The 22,096-nt window shown below is 35.7% G+C and overlaps 1 protein-coding gene across 1 annotated transcript in view; it reads right to left on the reverse strand.

Annotated features, from left to right (window-relative positions):
• Nucleotides 1–14,212: 14,212 nt before the first annotated feature.
• Nucleotides 14,213–22,096, reverse strand: part of LOC139971089 (polypeptide N-acetylgalactosaminyltransferase 2-like) — a 141,500-nt gene continuing 133,616 nt past the window's right edge. Inside the window, exon 14 of the mRNA XM_071977278.1 lies at nucleotides 14,213–21,107. Within this exon, the coding sequence (XP_071833379.1) occupies nucleotides 20,946–21,107 (162 nt within the window). The 3' untranslated portion in view covers nucleotides 14,213–20,945. The remainder of the gene's footprint in view (nucleotides 21,108–22,096) is intronic.

Genomic DNA, 22,096 nt, shown 5'->3' on the forward strand with positions numbered 1-22,096 from the left:
AGCAGGAACTCAGGAAGAAGCCATCATTGACTTATCAAAGCCGCAAGTTGACCGAAGTCAGTCTCTTACATTCATATTTAACGTCCATGATTATGAATTGTCAATTGTCAACAACTCTGTAACTGGACAACATACATAAATCTTGTAGTGACTCGAACCGGGGACCTTATGATTGGAAGGCACCGGCGTTAACCACTGAGCTAACACTCCTATAGTATCGGTCATGAAAGAAAATAAAAACACCGTGCACCTAATATATTGTAAACGGATTGTTTTCTTATTACCCCTTTACGACCTGGCCTGATCAAGGAGTGGGGGGGGGGGGGAGGTGTCAATGAAGGGCCTGGGAAACTATGAAGTGGGACCGGGAAAATTAAAACTACGTAGGCCTATTTGGACATTGCTCAAAAATAAGATGGCAACTACATGATTATCAGGTATAAAGACACCTTGATTTTTTTCACGAAAATGAACCCGAATTAGGATTGATTAATTATTACAAAACTTTATTCACCCAGTCACGATTTGACATTAATATTTATCATGTGCTAAACCATAAAATGACATTTTTGTGGTTTCCTTCGTTTGTAATGAACCTTTAACAATACAGTACTACATCTTCTTTGTTATCGAATCAGGGAATTATTACAAATTTCCGATCTAGTTGATATTATTAATTTAGGAAGATAACCGGGATGCTTTAAGACAACGTCATCGAATCATCTTCTGCAAGGTCTTTATCATCTCATGCCCATAACATGTTTATGAAACACTACTATATATTTTATGTCAAGGACAAATGAATCTAGAATTGTTCCATTTGATAGTCATGTGGTTGATATGACGCTCTGCTGATATCATTTCGTCTGTCCTTGAAGAGGGTTTGGCTCTTTCGTTTTCTAGACGGGCGGATGTGGGGGGGGGGTTGTTGTTGTTGTTGTTTGTATTTTGTATATTTATCTTGCTATCTGTATACAAGCGTTTTTTGAGAGATGTGCTATAACATGTGTGACGGGTACACCCCAACCCCACCCCCCTTTAGAGACCGCCAAAATAATTTATAGTGGAAACATGAAGAATACTTATCATATTATGTTTAATGAAGTGTTCTGAAATATTAATGCTGACCTCTTTAAATCATAAATTAAGGCGACACAAACCCAACCAGCATCATTGGCAGGCTATGTGATAACTTCCCTAAACAGCCAAGAATTTGTCAATTCTTTTTTGGGGGATATATCGCAGATTTAATGTTTCTTCAAACACATGTTGCAGGCTTCATCGAGTCTCATTATCACATCATCGAGCTTGAATTTGTTTTTACGGTTTTCCTTTATTTTTTATTACAATGTTTAATTTCTGTAATGGAGATGGGTCTTGCAAAATGCTAAATGTCAAATATTGAATCTCTTAACATGACATAATAATAATGATATAATTGGCTTCAGATGTCAATGGGGTTTTTTAACATGCTCCTTTGAACCATTTTGTCTTGAATACCTTCTAAAGTGTGACAGGAGAAACAAAAAGAAAGTAAAACGTTTTCACAACCTAGCAGAAAAGGGCAAAGGTTGGGTCGACTTTAGAGCAAGTGGGCGTAACTACCTTGAGGATCTTGGGCGGAACAATACACGTGGTAACTATTAAAAGATGACTGTTTCGTCACATAGTTCATTCTGATAGGTTGTAGACTTATTTAATTACTTAATTAATTAATAACTTATTTTGAGAAATGACCCATCAAATTCACGAGGCTTGAATAACGTGTCCACGTACAGGGGGTTCACGCAGGTTTCTGACGGTATTTCTGTGTGTGCTCTCTTGTTAACATGGTTTTAGTTTGATTCATTATAGAACTTAAAAATTAAAACAAATGGGTTAACAATGGATTAAAACAATTGATTAACATTAACTTCATCTAGGTCTGGACTCGACAAAAAAACGTCATAATTTGATTAAGCCTTAAAGGAGCGTTCCAAAAGCTTAACATATTTTAAAGGCAATCATCTTAAAGACTGGAAATAATTGTAAAGCATGTAAAAAACCTGTATATTCAACTTGGGCTATAACATATCAACAGTGAAAGTCTGCATAGAGTCACTTTTTCATTATTTTTTCTTTACATATATGCGCAAGTTTGATATTAATGTCATTGCTTGTCTAGAAGCCTATTCGTCATCAACGGTTAATTCTGTAAACCTCAACTCTGTTTACACTTAATGAATCGTAAACACACCTCTTTTACTTAAACCATATTCTAAATTACTAAGAATTATACCGTTATATACTTACGAAATGTTTGCTTTAAAATCGGTTGGTATATGTACTTATTGCCTCCTGTAAACAGTACCAAACATAAAAAGTCTATTTGAAAACGAATATCGGACCGTTGGACATATAGTTTTATAGTGATACCACTAATGGCTTGTTTTTTCCTTTCTCTGACGTATGAGGGTTGTCACGTATAGACATGTACTTTACGACTTTCGTCAATTCTGTAGGTTTAATCGAAATAAACAAGTGACAAGCGAGCAGAGCATAACGACTAAACGAACACAGAAAGTTATCGCCAATAACAGTTCGAAATTTGCGAAAGCGTCATAGACTTGCTAAAGTCGATTTAGTCGCTCTTTTTGGTATAGTCTCATGAAGACTATACCACGCACACGTATATGCAATAACATGGGAGACAATGTTTTCTTCTACCACTTTACTTATGCTAAATGGATCCGGTTTCAATTATGACGTTATTCCTGTTGACGTCAGGACTTGTCATTATGAAGTCTCTTACGTCATATCTAAGACCTCGAAAAACAAATAATGATAATGTAAAGGATTTCTCATGTTCAAATTTTAAGGAAAAAAATCAAACTGTGTTTTTGTTATTCCAATACCACGTTTCACACTGGCTCCATGTCGGATCTACCCCACACATTAACATTTCTCGCAGATTTGAAGCTGCGGTTAATTTCGGATCTGATCCGGGTCATATGAAGCGGTTACACGGTGGCGGATCGAGGATTTCTGGGGAGGATGGGGCCCTGGAGACGTAATATATCCAAAAGATACCCTTATTACTAAATGAATAGCGGGTATACGACTGTAGAGGAACCAGGAATGCCCGAGCATGCGCTATGTACCTTCTTTCCAGCAATATTATGTTTGTAGCTCATTTTTAATGACAAAGAGAAAATGAAGAAGAGGGGGAAGTGGCCCTTGGTCCTCTCTAGATCTTGTATTGATTAATACATTACGTACATTGATATATATATATCTGAGCTCGGGTTAAATTCTCCGAGATCGGATCTAAATCGCAATCACAATTGATCCGAAGCTCAAATGAGTGAGTCCAAAGTTCGACCATCCACACTGAATGAATTGAATCTGTAGTTAATTGCAATTTAGTTTTATTTTTTATTATCATTTTCCAATTATTTTGGAAATATTTCGATTCTATTTGATGCTAACATCTCATAGCAATATAGTTCATTAGATTGTACAATTGTTCAATTTCTGGTCATGTATTAACAAAGAAAAATTTTGAACAGTTTCGATTTGTATTTGATTAAATTAAGGTACTATAGTAAAACTGCAAATGCATCTAGACGAGAGATTTTTGTCTCAGTAATTTACTCGTCAATGAATATTCATATCGATAAAGAAAAAATCTCGGAGAGTGCCTAAGCCTGATGAATTGAAACTTTCTTTTGTGTAAAAGTGACGAGAAAAAGCTATTTTCCTTCGGAAATCGTGAGTTTTCTATCTCCAATAGAATAAAATAAGAAAGAATTTTCCGTTGCATTGTTTAGGTGACATGATGAAAGTTAATGATACATTTTAATCAACAGAAAAATCGGTATATTTTTTTTGTCATTTTGGCTATAATTTGGATATAAATAGGTCTATACACGCAAAATTTGTTTTTCTGTGGGAGGGGAGGGCAGAATGTGTACATACCCCCCACAAACCCCCGGGATCCGCGCTTGTTTGCAACACCTGGTCCACATATAGGCTTACCATTATACCTCACAGAAGATGTGTAATCTATATCCTATCCTTGCTTATACTTTGCTTATGTGGATCTGGACAGACGAAGTTACTGTCCTTATATTACTGCCTATAGACTCTATAGTATAGAGTTATTAGCGCTGCTAATGTTGTGAACTGAGAAGCGTGATCTTCTTAATATTCCGGCGTATACAGAATACTGCACTGAGTGAATATGGCGGAAAGTGGACAAAATATTTCCTTTTAAGGAACAATAAACTCGATCATTTCAGTTTGAAGTGAATTGCCAATCTATAGGGATAATCCCTCGCTAGTTCTAACATTTTTGTATAAAAAAAATAAATTTAAAAAATTTAAAAAATAAATCCATTTTTTTATCGAGTATCCCATGCAATATCCCAATGTAAGCTTTCAGCCTCACAAACCAATTTTCTTCACGTTTGCTTTGATAGAGATGATTTCTGTACTATTTTGATACCATATTACTATGGTTATGTCGGAAACAGAATATTGTTTAAAAAAGGGCTAATTCTGTCTCGATGAGTCGGTCGAACAAGAAAATACATTAATAAAGCCTCGAACAGTGGATGTTCAAAGATATCTTAATGATGGTATTCCGCTGTATACAGGAACTTTTTTTGCAGACCTTATAAGCCAGCGAAAAAGTAATTACAGCAGAGAAATAAACCACCACCCTCGTTAACTTACAGGAACATTAAACGGAGATGTTGGTGTGGGGTGGGTTGGATGGGGAAGGGGGGTTATCCTTTGAGTGCATGAATTCAACTTTTACCTGATCCATATATATGTTAAGGTTATTTCATGTAGGTTACTATAGCGACCTGAGATAAAATACAAACAAAAAGAAATAACTGCGGTTATTACTGGCAGTCTTCTCTTTGTACTACGGTATTATAAAAAGGTTTCGCTGACAGTATTTGCTGTACACTAGCCGATGAGCATTTGTATTCTCAAATCAGCTTTGACATCATTTTATTCCGTATGGGTTCTTGAAAACGACTATTTTATACTATAGGCTAGTTCAATCGCGATACAAATATCTTGTACATTTGAAACACTAGTCTATTGTAATGAGCGCAACAGGTTACAGTTCGTTTCAAGTCGCTTGTTGTGATCACTACACGAGTGAAGTTTAGCAGAAAACAGTCCATCATGGATTAATCGACCCGAGAAATTGCTAATGAGAGAATTATTAACAGTTAATCCTCGCAACGAATGTGTGCCCACAAATGAAATGTGCCATTTGCTTCTTTTGCAAACATTTGGTTGTTCCTGGTTAGATTTTGGTGGACTAAAAAATAACAGGTAATACTTTCGACTGTGCTATACGCATTTCCTATCAACGGTTGAGTATAACATACACAATGTCAAATTCACACTTCTCTGGTGGCCCATAAAGCACCATGTGCTTGCCCACTCCTCTTGTTTAGGTTTTGCAGGCACAATCTGAAAACAGAGAATTGGCGTGACTTGCCTGGAAGTATTCACGGAGGCCCCTTGTCCTTGCGAGCCCTTGGAATTGTGGGCCCTTTGACAATGGTGGTCCTAAGGCACTTGCCTCATCTACTTGTTGCACAATCCGGCACTGATGGTATTCCCATGTTGTGGTACATTGAACTCAGGATGCAACACTAAGAAGAATGCGTCGATATGTAACACCCCCACCCCAAATATATATACACACAGGAGGTCTGACGGTAGGGGACAAAGGGAATACAGATCGGGGCATGGGGTCAGTTAGTGGACAGTTAGGGAGAACTTGGAGGGTCTGGCAAATATGGAATAAAGAATAGAATTTTCTCATTTTCATTATATACTTGAAAATATACTAAACATGAAGAGTGAAAAACAGGGTGGGGGGGGCTGTTGCATAACTATCCCCGGGACCCACCCTGGATGTCGACACCTCATCCACAGAGGTATACAAAGACAGAGAGAGTCAGTCCAGCAAAACCCTCTGAGAATCTCCTGCGTCTATTGTTGACGAAAAGACGGGGGTGGGACACTGCGACGCCATATTTCGCTGTATTGTATTCATGTGGCATTCTTTCTCGTTCTACTCCACGTAGTGCAAGTGTGTAAAAGTTCAATATTCTCTGATAAAACAGATTATACATGTAAACTTCCCACTATTACCAGTTTTTGGTATGCTGTTTCCTTAAGGCGTTTTAATACATCAGGGACCATATATAACATGTCTCCTTCTCTTTGAGTTTTTTTTTTTCTGGTTAGTGTATTTATCGTCTGAGGATTCAGTCTTGTATTCAAAGCTTTACAAATTCGCTTTTCAATTAAAACAAGAAGATTCCTGACGAGCGGTTAGTATGGAATTTCGAAAATAAAACTCGAATATTATTTGTGACAAACGGGTTTTCTGGATAATAAGATTAAAATATGAAATGTCAGTGCCCTAAGATATGAGTGTGTGTGACCTAAGCACGATATAAGCATCGACCGTCATGTATACTATGTATAGTAATCCGGTGTATGATTTTGTATTTGTCAACTCTATAGCATTTGGCATAGACAAGGGCCTACATAAAGCGATGTCAATCGGTTAAATGGTTGTCACGTCAAGGTGTGACAATAAAACGACACAGGGATAAATGTCTGAAGGGGAGCTGCTGTGAGAAAATGGGAGAGATGGCACTTACTCTCCACCTTACATCTGCCCGGTGTACGTGACCCCCCCCCCCCAGTAAAGTAATCGTTACCCGATAAAGACATTTCAATCGTCTTGCAACAATAATATTTCAAGATTCAATAATAAACTTCAGCATTGAAGGTCACTTCAATTCAAAATGCGCCCACCTACTACTCACCTTTACCATAGCCCACCATAAACCCACCATTTGGGTTTTCTTTGTAACAGTCGAAAGTTGAAAGGACAATATTGACATTCATGAAGGGAATCAGGTTTTAAACTTTCATCCAAATTTAATTGCATGTATACTTGTTTTTCATCAATTATATAGCTTATGAACTATACTTATATTCCTCGGATATGAACTCAAGCAATGTACTCACCGAAAACGATGATATGTTAACCTTATTTATCTAAGTACAAACGACATAGGGGCCTACAGTATACACGGTACCCAAATGTGAAAACGTTCTAGCGATCATATATCATCTGACTTATAACCCTGAACTGCGAAACGCACTTGCGCATTTACCAACCTAAATTAGCTCATTCTCTCTCTTATACACGTGACGGTGGACCCTTCTTGGAACTCCGTCTGTGGTCAATAGGAGTCGTTTACAGTGCCGACCAATTTGAAATTAGTATTTTCGTATTATTATTATTAGTTAATTTTACTTTATAGGCCACTTGAAAATACTCCGGATATTCTACATTTTGTCACAATCTAGGACCAGAGGCAATTGATATTTATCCTTCGAATTACTTGGGAGCATCATCATTCTCTTTAAATTGCATCTTCCCTCCTTGATATGTTTCATGAGCAAAAAAAATATATTCATGATTTCGTCACAAGGAACTTGAAGCATATCGGCCAATTTAAAGATCGTTACATTTCTATTTACACGTGTTGTCAAATCCACTTAAATTTATTGCATAATCTAATACGACATTAATTAGTTTAAAATAACTCACCTCGGTAAAAAATGTTCTTTCGAGCACGAAACTTGGTTTTGTGTCGGTCTTTTGACAAAATAAAAATCGCGCGATGGGGTCTGGAAATACAACTTGGCCCCAAAAATTGTCTTCCGGCACAATCTTGCTTATTTATCTCACAAAAATGTCTTCTAAAACAAATTTGAACTGTTAGACCTTGCAGCTATCATAGTCAGTGGTTTGTTTACGTACAAAATGTAATATTTCCCTCCAAAAGTTAGCGTTTCACACGTTCGACCAATAAAGCTGGTTTTCTCGTCAAGAAAGTTGGCGACAGTACATGTCGTCCTGTTACGAAGAATCCTCACGCACAATAATTACCGGCAGTCTATGAACGTGAGATTTGCATGAAAATTGTCACCACCGGTAGCTATAGAAGACTGTCACTATATGTTATGTAAGAAAAAAGGACTGGAAAAAAAAATACGGATTTTTTATTTTCCTTTATACTACAAGTATATACCTTACGCCGGAAGGTATTTTATGAGTGGTGGGTATACGAAACATTGGTTCGTTCATGTTTATAATTTTCCTGTTTTTATTTTTTTTTAATGTGTCTCGATTAATTAGTGTAAGGTACGGTTTATGCATGTTTATTAGTAACAGAGGTATGTGTAGTAAACAAGACAGGTTATACAGTGAGTTGGAAAACGAGGTTGATCTCGTAGGTCGCAAGGGGTGGCTAACAGGCGTCGACGAATCCGGAAAAACTGGTATGAATGTATAGGAACTATTTTTTTGGTTTCAATCCTCTGGGCTGTTTTCTTCATTTGCATAGTAACATCATGCCCCAGCAGTCGTAACTCGTTATACCAATTCATGCTAGATGATTTGAAAAGCTGAAATAAATCCAAGGGCTTCGGCCATGTGGGAAAAACCCCCGAACGTAATATGTAGACATGAGCGTTTTCCAAGATGCATGGCCTTCCATGTAAACGGAAAGGGTTACGATGTGGATTTGGCGCCGAAGTCGTAAATTCGCAATATATCATTTACGTTTGGTACACGATGTCGTCTGCTTGTAAAACAATGGCTTATGCAAACAAAGCCAGTAGTCGAAAGTAAAATAAGAATTAGTAATTATAAAAAAAAAAAATCACATGAGGAGAGCAAAACACAAACTGTCTTGAAATGTCATATCAATAGAATTGTTTACAGGCTTGAATCTTTCTTTCGAGGGAGGGTGGGGGAGGGAGCGAGAGTGGGGGGGAGGGATGTAAGTAAAATATACTTACATACGGTGGAATATTTTAGTATCTTCTTTATGCTCTGACTTCCAACTGTCTTAGTAATGCCACATTTATGGGTGGCTATTGAAACTCTGTATGGCACGTGATACGATAAAACGTATGTTGATGTGTGACACTGAATATTCAATCTTTCAAATAATGAGATCCTGACTTCAAGCTTAATTTTGCGATTGCCACAATGTTGTGATATGACACTTGACTGTTCAATGATAGGAAAGATAAATAGTGTACATTGTGGTTGTATAGCTCCTTGCCTGTATGAAAACATCATTATAATCAGCCCAAGTAATTATAATAAGTAATTGCATGAAGTATGCTTGTAAGTGCGAGAATTTCCCTATATATATATATATATATATATATATATATGTATATATGTATATATATGTATATATGTATATATATATACATAATTATATATATATATATATATATACATATATATACATATACATATATATGCATATATATATGTATGTATATAAATATGTATATATATATATATATATACATATACATATACATACATATATATATATACATATATATATACATACATATATATATATATACATATATATACATATACATATACATATACATACATATTATAAGATGCACACGGCATCTGGCAACGCTTTCTTTAAAAGTTTAATTAAAAAAAAACAGGTCGAATCGTTTGCCCTCAAATGATTTATGAAAAGAAAGTGATGAGTAAACTTCATATTACTGACCTCAAAGGAAATCAAGACCAAATCAAGACATATACATATATATACATATACATATATATGCATATATATATATATATATATATATATGTATGTATATATATATATGTATATATATACATATATATATATATATATATATATATATATGTATATATGTATATATATATATATACATACATATATATATATGTATATATATATATATAAGTATATATATATATATATATATATATATATATATATATATATATACATATACATATTATAAGATGCACACGGCATCTGGCAACGCTTTCTTTAAAAGTTTAATTAAAAAAAAAACAGGTCAAATCGTTTGCCCTCAAACGATTTATGAAAAGAAAGTGATGAGTAAACTTCATATTACTGACCTCAAAGGAAATCAAGACCGTCGATATAAAGTGATAGGCTATTGGCCGCAATAAAAATAATAAAAAAGCCAATTAGCCAATTGTTCGCAAAAATTTAAAAGAAAAAGGTCTTTTCTCTTACTAGCAAAAGACTGTATGGGGTGAAAGAAACCCCACCTGGCGGATAAAATTGGCTGAAAAGCAGGGCGCTCCATGCACGTTCAGAACAGGGCTACTTCTCACCGAGGTAGAAAACCAGACTATATTTTTCAAATTGTGAAAGGTTGTAATTACTTTCTGGGAGGATAGTCAATAAGTCGCGGATGGATGTATGATGCTGACAGGGGTTAATGGGTACCAATGAACTCCGCCATCCCAAATCCTAAAACACACTCAAGTGTTAGTACATAGCGACAACCGTCTTAAACCGGCATTTTTAGATTCCTATTTCGTTTACCGCAAAATGGCGAGTGTCCCGTCGAGTTTTAATTGTACCAACAGTGAAACCGCGCCGCCAAGAAGAAAAAAAAAAGGGAAAAAAAGGAAGACATTTTCACCCTTCATCTCGGAGAAGATGTTAAGGTCATATATCATGATGGAAAATGTATATAAACCTTAAAAGAACATTATAAAAGATCAAAACATTTACCTCATGAAATGTTCGGTTTTTATTTTTGGATTCGTTGGAAATACTTGTGTGTGTGTGTGTCGGTATTTCTTACGGGAGCTTAGAAAGGACATTACATTGATGACTTACACACCGTACATATGTTAAGAAAAATGGAAATTACAGTAAGAGCCATTTGAAAAAAACAAACCGACGATAATTTAACATGTTTTGTCACGATGTTCCGAAATGTGAAAGAAACAGTCATTTTCATATTTTAGTGTTTACGAGGTTAGTACATTTCGTTAAAACGATACTTTTCAGAGTTTCGAAAGTTTTTTTGTAAGTTTGCCACGTTGTGTGCAGTTCGTAATTTTATATCCCTCCTTCGGTTCTTTTGTGACGTGTTGGTTCAAAGTTTAACCTTGAAGTGACGGCTGAAGGCCTACTAGGGCTAATATAATATTGACCGTGTAATAACTAATTGTAGAATAGGCCTTTCTTCCCAGAATCAACTAAAAATGTTACTCCGAGGCCGAGTGTATACCAGCGTTATGCTTATTGAATTAAATAGATTACCTGATATAATCTAAGTTACCGATGGGAACAAACCAACTTGAAGATGTCTTCAGCATTGACCCCCGAAATAATATAGAGTTACTATATAAAGTAAAGAAACGGTCTCATGTTCAAACTCGAACAGAGGTATGGCACTTCTGAGCCAGGTCTGAAGCTCTTCGATGGAGCATTAGAGCATAGGCCTATGTAAAATAGTGTTTCTTGTTTGATGTAGAGGAACATTGAGCCTGCGGTGATTTGATTACACAGGCAGGCACTCCCAACGTATACTTGACATAAACATACAAGGCAGGACACTTGTCTCGGCGACCTCAGACTATATTACGTTATTAGCCATCAATGTTCGATGACCTCATTTACGAAAGGCGCGTCTGTGATGGCGCCGTACCACAATTAGAGTAGTGTACGTCGGAAATAGTCCTAAAGTGACCGACTGTAGTGATTTTTTTGGCACTTTCTGAGTCATCACCATTCTTTCTCATGCTTGGATGTTGAAGAGGATGAAATAAACTACTGATGCTCTAAAAATCTGGAGGATTGAAGGTGCTTTAAGGCATTTTAGAAAGTCCTGTGGGAAACAAGAAGATTCCGAAGCGAGGGGGCAGTATTCTAACCTTTGAGCTGTTTTAGCTCAAAATCGGTCATGGTGGCAAAAGTTGAATGTGATGTGATAGCCCAAGCCATCAGCTATCATATGGTGTTGTAGGACATGTCAGTTAAAAACTTCATCTATGCTCCAGCGGCCTTGGAAACTGACCAATTTAGTGTGTAAGTCAATGGGAGCCGTTAACTGTAGTGCGTCACCCGAATGAGTACATCTCAGATCTCGCAATTTAATTTAGCCAGTTAGTACGCCGCAGGACCAGAGCCATATGGTTATGCGATGGCGCTCTTTGTCTTCTATGTAGCTGTATATTGCGTTTTCGTCAAACGACAAGGGAGATTCTTGTCATCATCACATAGAAATGGTTATGTCCTGGGGGAGGGTGGGGGGGGGGAGTGGGCTCTCGGAATATGATGAGATTACTATATTGTGTTGACTTGTTTTTGTATCCTCGTGCTCATGTTGCTTTGAAGAGCATCATGTTCTTACTTGCATAGGCGTACGGGACCATTTCAGTTTGGGGGGGGGGGCAGAAACTTTTGTGCCCGAAAGTTCCCGTGACACTATCTAAGCGGAGCGCCACCATCGGCTGGCGCGTAGCGTACAAGAAATTTTTTGGCAAAAGATGCCTCTCAGATTGCCGGAAAATGGCACTTCTGAGGCCTTGCAAGTTGCATCTAAACATTCTTTATTTTATTATCTCACGTTTAGAAATTTACACTTCCCAAAAAATTTGGTAAATTAGAAGAAGAAAAAATGGAAATATTCGGGCATAATGATGCTAAATAAAGAAAATCATTAGGCCTATATTAATATTAATGTCAGAAACCAAATAACAAAAACGCTCTCCACGGAATTGTCGGGCAAATATTTAAAAACATTCGGGCAAGCTACTGCATATTTATATATTTTTTCTCCTCTTAGGCTGCCCGAATTTTTCAGGGCTTTTGCCCGAATTTCTTGTCCTCTGGAAATTTGGGGGCAGTCTGCCCCCCTGCCTCGTACACCTATGCTTACTTCAAAAAACTGTTTATGACCGATTATGAAATATGAATGCCTTCCATCTCCAAATAACTCTTTTGCTCCAAGATATCGTTCCATAGCACAAACTCGTTATGGAGCTTTATGATGAATTTGAATCGTGTGCAGTTGTATACCGGTATTGTATATCGGTATCGTATCGTATCAGTATTGTATGTCATTGCCAATGTGGGTGCCCCTGGACTCACCGCTTCGTTACCAGCCTAGTCAAGGGTGAATCAAACACATGCATCATTCTTTCCTTAAGTGATGTCTTGGTGTTTCCAGCTCTGTTCCTCGGCCCCCCCTCCCCTCCACACCAAAAAAGAGCTGAAGTTAAGTTCCTACTACAATATTGTTCCGTTTGCGAGCTACCATGGTTGTCCCACGACCCCGCTTGCGCAGGGAGAAATCGTAGCTAAGACAAGAAATCTTATAGGTATGATTTGAAGATGGGTATGAATGAAAACAAATCCCAAATCACTCACCAAATTGGGAAACATCAGTAACTATTGCCCGTTATTTTCTAGATACGAGGACCTGTATGTACCTAAATGCTAACGACTTGTGCTTGTGTCACCTGAACTGACCCTAAACGCATATGCGAAATCGGAATGATGAAACTGTTTTCTTCTTTCGGTGCGAGGGGGAAGGGGTTGGGGGTGGGCGGGGGGGGGGGGTGGTCCTTGGGGGGGTGGTCGGTAATGAGTAAAAAGGTCGGTTATCTCATTGTTTTCATCCAATTCGCAAAACTGCGCACAAGAGAAAGAGTACTTGGTCGTCTTCTACGTTTTCTTTCAAAATTCTTTTATTTGTTCAAAATCACTTTATTTCTTAAATCATTAAAAGAACAATACATATTTTCAAGTTTAATACAAAAGCAATGATAAAGTGGACAAATGCTAATGTATTTTTCTTAATTTTTTGTTTTTGTTTAATCATTTATGACTTCCCTCCTGCAGCGAGCACGTTCATGACAGTACAGCATTTAACATTGATCCCTTCAGGTTGGAATACAGTAAATAGGAAATGTGAAAACTTAAAAACCGAGACAAAATTCAAATCGACACAAAAAACGGACACGCGCAGTTTAAACTCATTTACAGCTGGTAGGAAATTCTTGTTAACCTATACCCTCTTTTAATCCAATACATTTAAAAACAAAATTCAAAGTAGTTAATATAATTCTATGCAGAATTCTCGCCTTGATAAGTCACAGAACAAGAAAAGAAAAGGAGAAAAAAGGAAGAAGTTTGTTTCTATAGCTATTCCGGTTTACAAGATAATCTCATTTTGAAGATGCTTAACTCTTTCTGGAATGCTTCTTTAAGGCTGAAGTAACGACGACTCTGCTCTTCCTAAATGATGTTGATCCTTTGTTTCATATGTTAATCCATTGTCTTTTATGTTAATCCTTTGTGTTTTATGTTAATCCAATATATTTTATTTTAATCCATTTTTTTTAATGATAATCCATTGTTTTTATAAATTCTAACAACTCGATCAAACATGCTCTGATAACTGCAAGTAACCCAGGCAGTCTTGGATGACACTTATTTAAACACCAACTGTCCTTAAAACGAACTTTTAATGCATTGTAAACATGTTATTTGAGGCAGAAAAGGTCTTAAGTGTTTCTGTCAATTTTTCATGTTGCATCAGAGGAACTGACCTTATTGGTGTAAATTTGTTGAGCCACCAGAATGTTTAAAGAGTCTTTCCTTTCTCAAAAGTGGTAGGCTAATCGAAGTACAATCTGGATTCATAGCAATGATTTTATAACGCTATCAAAACTGATATCAAAATTGATTTTGATCCTCATGTCATTCTTTCAAGGAGCATTTCAGTTTTGACCTCAGGAATACATATGAAAGGTTCGAAAGCCACTGAGGTCAAGAATTTCTTTGCGCCTTTCAACATGTGGTCGTGATACACGACTGGTACTGGTAAAGTCACATAATCACATACCAATCTAATCTTCAGAATTTTTTGATAAATTTCCAATAACTTTTTCTTGTTCATGGTTGATTTCTATTGAACCAGTGACCACTCTAATTAGATTGAAAATGAACTGAGAAAAGTAAGCCATTCACTGATTCCCATATCCTTTAATATCTTACTCTAGAGACATCAATAAACTATAAACTTTCAACATCAGAGAGTTTGGAAAGCATACTTCCAATGAAAATTAAAAATGAAACTTTGCATTCCACTGATTTTCAGAGGATATAAGTTAACAATAATTATTACAATGCCGGTTAAAAAGTTATCCTTAAACCTGTTATAACCAACAATGATGATAAAAAAGAAAAAAAGGCAGGTAGGGAAGGAAAAAATATAAAATGAAAATATACAAGAATTTTTGATCCAGACAAAAATGTAACCTTTGATGTTCAATCAGCGTTGCAACAAGGCGTAAATAAAGATGTTTGCTCTTGGCATAACAATCCATTTGCATTTCGTTTTCAATAGGATACATGTAAATACATGCAGATATATGTAAATATATGCAGATATATGTAGATTGCATCAATGAAATGACAGATTGATAACATTAAAGAACAATGTTGATCGGGCAGGCTATGGCGAGCACAACTATCTTTCTAAATTTAAACGTTTCCCATAAATTACAAGTATATCTCAAAATCATTGGACTTGTAGGAAATAAAGATTTTTTTTGGGGGGGGGGCAGAAGGAATGAGGAAGACGGATTAGAAATTACAGGTGAGAAACGAATTTTTGAATTTTAAGAAAAAGTATGAAACAACAGAAACCTTAGCCTAAGAAACATTTGGATAAGCAATGAAATAATACTGGTATACATTGCTATCATTCACTGTTGACTAAGTGAAACTTATTTCATTAAATAAGTTGATGGCTAAGAGTCAGCCAAATGGGGTTACCTTGCAGCTTTCTTAAAATTTCATGACCTTTGACATGACATGAATTTCTTCCAAAAGTATGGGGGGGGGGCTTGATTAAATCTGGCTTTCAGATAAAGAGGGCGCACTTCTAGAATTAAGTTCCCAAGCACAACAAGGACACAACATTTGTGTCACAAAAACATGAATCTTGTTTGAAAATTAAGAATCACAATTTGGCTAAGCTACATCTGTCACCTGACTGACTGCTAAGTTGATAGGGCTTTAACTTATGGTCAGAATATCAGAACAAAACACATTGTGTTTGTTTGAATTTATGGATTTAATAATTTATACATGACAAACGATCAATGGAACTGATGAATGCCAAGAACAATCATTTTTCAGGACAAAATAAAATCTTATCACATTATTGCACTCATCTCACTAACTTTATACTCCATCACACATCATTAAAATAATTCACTAAAGTTTCATAGATTACCTATAAAAGAGTTGATTGCTTATTAAAATATAACCCAAAATGTTAGAAAACCCCAGAAACTAGAAAAAAAAAACAATTTCCTAACACTCCTTTACACCCCCTTATAAGAATCCAAATGCACTAAATGGTTGTAGGGAGATAAAATGCTGCATTAACACTCCCTACCCCTACCAGAGAAGCTGATATTCAGACACCAAATCTATATAACAATAACTAAGTATAATTGAATGAAAAATTCAAAACAGAGCTAAAAGTATTTGGCAAATGAATACAACTAATCAAATCACTAAACAGCATAAATAGCAGGGAAATTAAAGAAAAAAGAAGAGAAAAAGAAGTTAAATTGACACAGAGATTGGTAATGCTGGCTTCAGAGAAGAGTTACCATGAAAAGGGTTAAGGCCTAAGATGATTGGATTTTAAACAAAAAGCAAAATAAAAATATTAAGAAATATTGGCACAACGAAGTAGCTGGAAGATAGAAACGTGATACTGTCATAAGGATCATGTATTACTGATCAAATCACTTGATCATGTCCAATATTCTGGGAACTACACTTTTGGTGGGAGTTTAGCAGCAGAAATGGGAGCCTTGTTTATCATCCCTTGCTCAACCATTGGCAATTGTTGGTTCCTTTATGGAGAATCAGTGCCACGCCCCCAAATACATAGAAAGACCAATTTAATGGCCAACTATATTTCAAAGCTATTCAACTTCTCCATTCACTTTGAAACAAAGGTTAAAAGTCTTACAGTCACATTTTTAATTAATTAGATATAATACAACACATTTCTATATTATTTCTAACTTAAACTCCTTGTGTTTTTGTTGTTTGTAATTTTTACATTTTGATTTACAATTTGTCAACTTTTCTTCCTACATATATCCATAGCTTTTATGTAAATGTCAAGATTTCTAAATACTGAGCATGTTGTATCAAGTTTGTGCATGATGTATGAAGTAGTGTATTTGACTGCTTTACTCGATACAAGTGATAATGATATCTTTGTACCAATTAGATATTTAGTAACAAGTATCACATTTAGTAAGCAGTGGTTCAGTCTGCCCTACCCTATAGGAGAGATATTGAATTCTATGTACCAAGTTTATACATTGTATCAACTTGGTAAATGAGTACCACATTGTAGCATGTGCTTCCCTCTGCCTTACCCTATAGGAGAGATATTGAATTCTTTGTATCAAGTATATACATTGTATCAACTTGGTAAATGAGTACCACATTGTAGCATGTGCTCCGTCCTCCTGCCTCTTTCTATACAAGATATATCGATTTCTATGTACCAATAAGATTTAGGGTACAAACTTGCTAATGAGTACCAGATGCAGTTTGTAGACATTCTGCCATACTGTGTTATAGAGGATGTACAAATTAGATACTTAGTACTTTATATCGACTTGGTAGTAAGTGGTTACCTTGTACCAACTTGCTTCTTAGTATCAGGTGTTTCCTTTTGCCTTACTATACACAAGAGGTGCTGGCTTCTGACAGTCAACTAGAAACAATGGTACAAACTATCATATATTTAATATATCTGGTATTATCTCTCCTGTTTAGAAAGTTTAAGATCACAAGTGTCGCAGTCTGCTTGTAACTCTTCATATCAATGAAATAACATGTCAACAGTTGTAGCAATATTTAACAAACAAACAGAAAGACATCATTAGTTATCTGACAAGCCAGACACTGACTGACCTTGTGTTACCTTAACAGCTGCTCTTAGCTACTTGCCACGAATTTCCATCACCATTAAGAAGCTAACTAAAGCATAACTTAAAAGGAACATTTTTAAACAAATTGATATTAAGGCAGCCCAATTGAAGGTTATGACATCTGCGCAAAAGGCATATCGGAGATGTCCTATATTTCCAATTCTTTTGCAATTACTTGAAACGAAAAAGAGACTAGCGAAAGCTACTGAATTGCATTTATATGAATTTAGTATAAAATGCCATCCAAAAAACTGATCAAACCCAACTCAAATAGCCGTGTTAATTTCTGCGACATGTTCTCCAAAAATTAAAAATAAGTGGAGGCGTAGAGAAGGGGGTGCCCTATAGATAATGATGGTAATCTCTCACCAACACCCAGTTACCTTTCGAGAAATAATATGAACGACTGCTACCATATTACTTCCTGGTTGTGTTGTATAGGTTTTTGAATAATTGGCATCACCCATTTTAGCATCTCATCTCGCAAGTCGACAAAAAAGGTTGGCATATTTCGTTTGCTGAAGCCAGCTACAGATATAAAACTAACCAATCTTTGCCAAAGATGATGAAAACTGATATTAGCCACTTGCGATGAAAGTTGTTAGATGACATCACAATTTCATTGCGTTTAAACATTCGTAATACACAAAATACGTACGTAATACGAAAAATATTTTTTCGCAAAAGAGAGAGAGGGGTTTGGTGGGGGGTTGGGTGAAAATTTATACAGACACAACCTTACACTAACATACACATGACAGACTATTAAACAGACAAATGCTATATTGTTATTAAGTACCTCCACTTATCTACATAATTCAAAAATATACTTTGGTTTCAATGTTTAATACATTTAATCAAAAGTCGTTTTTCATACAATAGTTTTTTATTCTTCAAATTGTCATTATTTGTTAATTTAAAACATTTATTAAGATCATTATTTACACTTTTATCAAATGATTCGAATGTGGATAAAGAGATGAATTATATTTCATTAATACAGCTCCTCTTTCACCCAGAAAAATAACCTAAATAAACTAACGAGGGAAGAAGAAATATCAAATAAAATGACACAAGAAAGATCGCTAAATTAAGCAAAAATTAAGTTAAGAACACTTAAAATAGTATTTAGCAGAGTTGTTAAAACACTATGACAATATTACAAGGCTTTTCTTTAACTAGCAACTAGAAACAAAACCACAACAAAATTCTTACTATGCTTCATTTCGTTAGTTCTTAAAAAAATTTTTTTTTACATGATTATTTTTGTTTTAGTTTTTATTGGAATGTTTACATTTTGAAACTATCAGAAGAGAAAGAGGAGCACCCCATGATGGGCGGGTAATCGTATCGTAACCTGATTTCCAGATTCCAAGCGATTACAGAGAGTTTCTGACAACGATAAAAAAGTCATCTCCGTGTATACCGCCTTTCCCAGCAGAATTTCTGCCCAACTTTCTCTTGTAAAATAATAATTATAATTCCATTTACATTTGATAAGCAGTAATTGCAATAAACATCTTGACATTTCTACTCCTTTACATTGAGAGTAAGACTAATAATCCACCTCTTTTTTCTCTATCTAGTCAGATGAAAATCTATTTGCCTTTGCAGCAGTGATGCAATGCTGGTTTCTTTTTCCTAATATAGTTGCATGAAAGAGAGAGAAAGAAAAAGAAAAAAACTGGTGGTATATAAGACTTGCAAATTTATCAAGAATAATTGTATATTGCTGAGGATGACAGATTCTAACAAAAAGTTTGTCAAAAAATGAATGATGCTACTTTGTTCTTCTTCCTTCAATCTTCTTTTTTTTCAAAAGAAGCTTTCTTCCCAAACAGCTTCAATATTTAGTCATAAAACAGTTCCTGGGGAAACAACCTCTTAGCTCATATTTTCATTTTCTCGTTACAGCAATGATGTTATACTGATTTAAAAGGATTACTTTCAAGCATGATTATCTTCATTTTGGCCATCATTTTGCACATTTTATCTTTTTTTATTTAAATTGTCAAAACTTTGTCTGATTTAAGTTACAGCGTTTACATGTCTCTTAAGAGACGTCACTGCTGTATGCATGTCCCTTAAGAGACGTATTCGCTGTATGCATGTCCCTTAAGAGACGTATTCGCTGTATGCATGTCCCTTAAGAGACATCACTGCTGTATGCATGTCTCTTAAGAGACGTCACTGCTGTATGCATGTCTCTTAAGAGACATATTCGCTGTATGTATGTCCTAGACGTCACTGCAGTATGCTTTCCCTTAAGAGACGTATTCGCTGTATGCATGTCCCTTAAGAGACGTCACTGCTGTATGCATGTCTCTTAAGAGACGTTATCGCTGGATGCATGTCCCTTAAGACACATCACTGCTGTATGCATGTCTCTTAAGAGACGTATTCGCTGTATGTATGTCCTAGATGTCACTGCTGTATGCTTTCCCTTAAGAGACGTATTCGCTGTATTCAGGTCCCTTAAGAGACGTCACTGCTGTATGCATGTCTCTGAAGATACGTCATCTCTGTATGTTTATTGCCCCGTCAAAGTCCTTCATGCTGAGGGCAAAATGTGAAGATCAATTTTAAAGAACACTCCTGCAGGATCCACAAACTAGAGGTGGACATGGATGTTCGTGTTTTTAATCATTACTTATTTGTGACCAGTTATTTTTTCTCCCCTATTTGCTATTATTTGCAGATAAAATGCTACATGCATAGAGTTGTTCACCACCAGTCTTACTCCAGCTCTGTTAATATGATTTGCAGTGATTTATTTGTTGTTGTTTGATATGAATGTGGATATAGTATACACACAAACATAACTTCCTACATATATATATATATATATATATATATATATTTAATATATATATATATATATATATATGTATGTAAGTCTACTCTACAGAGTAGCTATCGGAGTCCGCTCTGATGATACAGCTATTTCTGTCCTCGTCATCTTTCCCAATCCTGATTGGTCCATACTGCGCGCACCTCCTTGTGCATCCATGCAGCTTGTTTACTTGTTGATATTGCTCATGGTAAATTTCCACTGCTGCGTCAGGGCTTTGGAATCGCAATTTTCCACGGTTACCCCGGAATCCTTCACCGTGTGGCTGTCGATACAGAGTGAGCTGCCCTTCATACGCAACATTCTGTTACTGTTCGACTGCTCCCATTTCTGTCAAACAAAACAATAAACAATTTACAAATTGTTGTGTATTAAAAAAAAATATAGTTCAAGTAATAAGTATGAGTAATGACATTTGTGAATATATGAAAATTTGTAGCTAAGCTATAATGTTGACCTTTGACTGATTTTTTTCTTAGAATAGTAATGAACAAATCCTGTATGATTGGTTATCACAATTAATAGAGATAATTAAACCAATCATAAACTTCACTGATTGGTCAAAAAATAAACAGGTGTCATCTACAAGGGTGAGAACTTTTCTAGCCATGTTTTCAGTCATGTGCTGTGCAGCAGAATGTTCAGAGCTCCGTTCCTCCGTAAATCAAATTGTAGTTAAATCAAACATTTGCTCTTGCAGTTTGTGGTTTTCAATACTAATGTCACTACGCGTCAGTGACTTATCACAACATCGGCAAACACTGTGATACTTTCGTAGTTTTTAAAGTAGACGTAAACCCAAACCATTATAGTTGGTCTATTTGATAGAGATGCTATTATGGGATGAACAACTACCACAAACAGCTAAGAAACACCTTATTCCATTTGGAAAAATATTATAATTTTTAATGAAAACAACTGAGACTTTGGCAAGTCTAAATAAAACGTAAATCTCATTCCATTTGGGAATATGACAACAATGAGTCACTTGTACTTATTTGAATGTGTCCTTAATTAATTAGGGAGTGACTGATATGGCATTTGTTGGTGTTAAGTTCAAAAGTATTTATGTTCTTAATATGACCTTTCTTTTGTTCTTAACATAACCTTTCTTTTTTCATTAACAACAGTTTAGGTTCAGAACTGTATGAAAAGCAAAAACAAAAGGGAAAGTATTAAATCTTTCCATATTCCAGTGGTACTATGTATATAGTACTGATGGTTTGGTTTGCTTCCATACAATGAACTGGATGTTCTGGGACATTATAGTACCAAGGTGAGGTAATATTGTTGAGGTACTAAACTGTGCCAGGTATAAT

Source organism: Apostichopus japonicus, chromosome 8 (assembly GCF_037975245.1).
Source record: "Apostichopus japonicus isolate 1M-3 chromosome 8, ASM3797524v1, whole genome shotgun sequence".
Lineage (NCBI taxonomy): Eukaryota > Metazoa > Echinodermata > Holothuroidea > Aspidochirotida > Stichopodidae > Apostichopus > Apostichopus japonicus.